The 2,018-nt window shown below is 38.5% G+C and overlaps 1 protein-coding gene across 1 annotated transcript in view; it reads left to right on the top strand.

Moving 5' to 3' along the window:
- LOC119587934 overlaps positions 1 to 2,018 on the top strand; it is a 36,665-nt gene that overhangs the window by 16,805 nt on the left and 17,842 nt on the right. Inside the window, 1 exon segment of the mRNA XM_037936644.1 lies at positions 31 to 269. Coding sequence (XP_037792572.1) covers positions 31 to 269 — 239 coding nt within the window.

Below are 2,018 nucleotides of genomic sequence, written 5' to 3'. Positions count from 1 at the left end.
TCCTCCCTTCCATCTATTCTTCTTCCATAGAATTGCTATAGAGAGAACAAGGAGAATGTAGGTGCCAACCAGTGGACACCTCCCAAGCCATATGAACCGCTAGCATATGACCCTCCTTCTTGGGAGTCTGAGGAAGAGGATGACAACAAGCCAGACCAAGAGATCATAGCACACAATTATATAAGAGTAAGCATCAAGGATCATCATCAGTCCATGCTGCCGTCCCACCTGGCAGGAGTGAGTCGCAGTCAACATTCTGATGCTCTCGGGTTAGTATATTGATGTATTTGGTGGATGTGACTTAATTATGGTTGGAAAATTTTTCAGCAAACTCAGTCAAGGATGTAGGTTCATCAGTGCACACTACTTTGAACATTTATGCCATTGACAATGCCATGGTGCAGTAATCACAAGCCTCAACAGATATAGAAAGCAAGGAGACATTGCTAAAATGAAACACATTGAAATGTAAATTAAGGATTGACCATCACTTCTCATGGCATATATGTGAATAATTTTTCTCTTTACTGACAATCCATAAAAGAGAAGCTGAAATGTCAATGAGTAAGTGAGGATGTGTGATTTGCACAGCATGCTAATTAAAAGCAGAGGAAGAGTGTGCTAAATACTGCATCATATGTGGTCACAGAAGATCCTAGAGTGGTGTGTGATCATGCTCTCTTCACAGTAAAAGGTACAGAAAAGAAGAGTCCTAACAATCAGAATTGGGAGAATAAGATAAACTGAAGATGTTGATAATAGGAAGGTATGTAAAATTTTCTCCTTATCAGCAAAAATGAGAGATGGCTTTGATTGAGATAGAAAAACTGCACTTAAAGAACAAACTGAAAGGAGAAGCCAAAAAAGGTATGAAGTGTCATAGAAGAGAATATGCCCAAGGATAATACATCAAACATTTAACTAGGACAGGACATTGGTGCACATAATCCATATTTTCAAGTCTTATTTGGAGTGAGGAAGGCACAAAACTTCCCTGAAGACTAGAAGAAGAGACAGGTGAGGTAGTCACAGGCCTCAGAGGGCAGCAGTTTGAGAGTGGCTGGGACCAAGCTCAGTACATAAAGAGAGTGAGCATATGAAGTTTATTAGAAAAGGAGGGAACCCATATAAGACTGAAGACCAAAATATGTAGTGTGGAGAATATACAAACATGTTTTTTAAGGGTATAAGGACTTGCACATAGGCCTCAGAGAAGAAGCAAGACCAAAGACCTAATCACACAAGACATTGTAACAGAAAGGATACATACTGATTGTATTGCCTATAGAGAGACTGGACTTCATAAGAGGGACAGTAGACTTCAAAACAGGAACCATACTAAGGTCACTAAGTTTTATCAGCAAGATCAGCTGCATTAAAAAGCAAAGAGACTACAGCATAGTATAACAGCAATCCATGTGTGTGTGTGTAGAGCTCATGAGAAAGAGGCATTTATCATAAGGCGGAAATACAGATGACTCAATTGAAAACGCACATACAAGATGTAATGGTGTATCACTCCTCTCCTCCTTGATGCCAGTAGTAAAAGAAAGAGCAAGAAGAGCTGTATGGAGTTTCATATGACTCCTAGTGTGGAGATCAGTACAATGAGAAGTGGTCCAATGATAACAGGGTGAGGAAGTGGTGTACTCATCACATACCCTTGTAAGAGATAATGTTAATTCTGATAATTATTCAGGATATACCAATTATTGTAAACAAATAAAAACTGGCCCATATGTTAGGAACAGCTTTTGATGGACAAAGTATCATCAGTTTACAGATATGTGCTTAACTTTGTTACTTATCACTTCCTTTGATTTTGCATTTGTTTCAGTATGGTTAATTTAGATGTAAGTATAGTTTGACTTTATACATATAAAACACTGCTTGATAAACAGCTAATATGAATGGGTTATCTGCAATATCCTACACCTCCTCCAAGCCTGGGTTTATTTGCTACTCTTTAGTTTTGAAAACAAGCATGAGATCTCTCAGTATGTACAAGCAGTAGACTC

This window comes from Penaeus monodon, chromosome 23 (genome assembly GCF_015228065.2).
Source record: "Penaeus monodon isolate SGIC_2016 chromosome 23, NSTDA_Pmon_1, whole genome shotgun sequence".
Taxonomy (NCBI): Eukaryota; Metazoa; Arthropoda; class Malacostraca; order Decapoda; family Penaeidae; genus Penaeus; species Penaeus monodon.
Note: the sequence above shows the minus strand (reverse complement) of the source record. Positions and strands in the feature narration are given on the sequence as shown.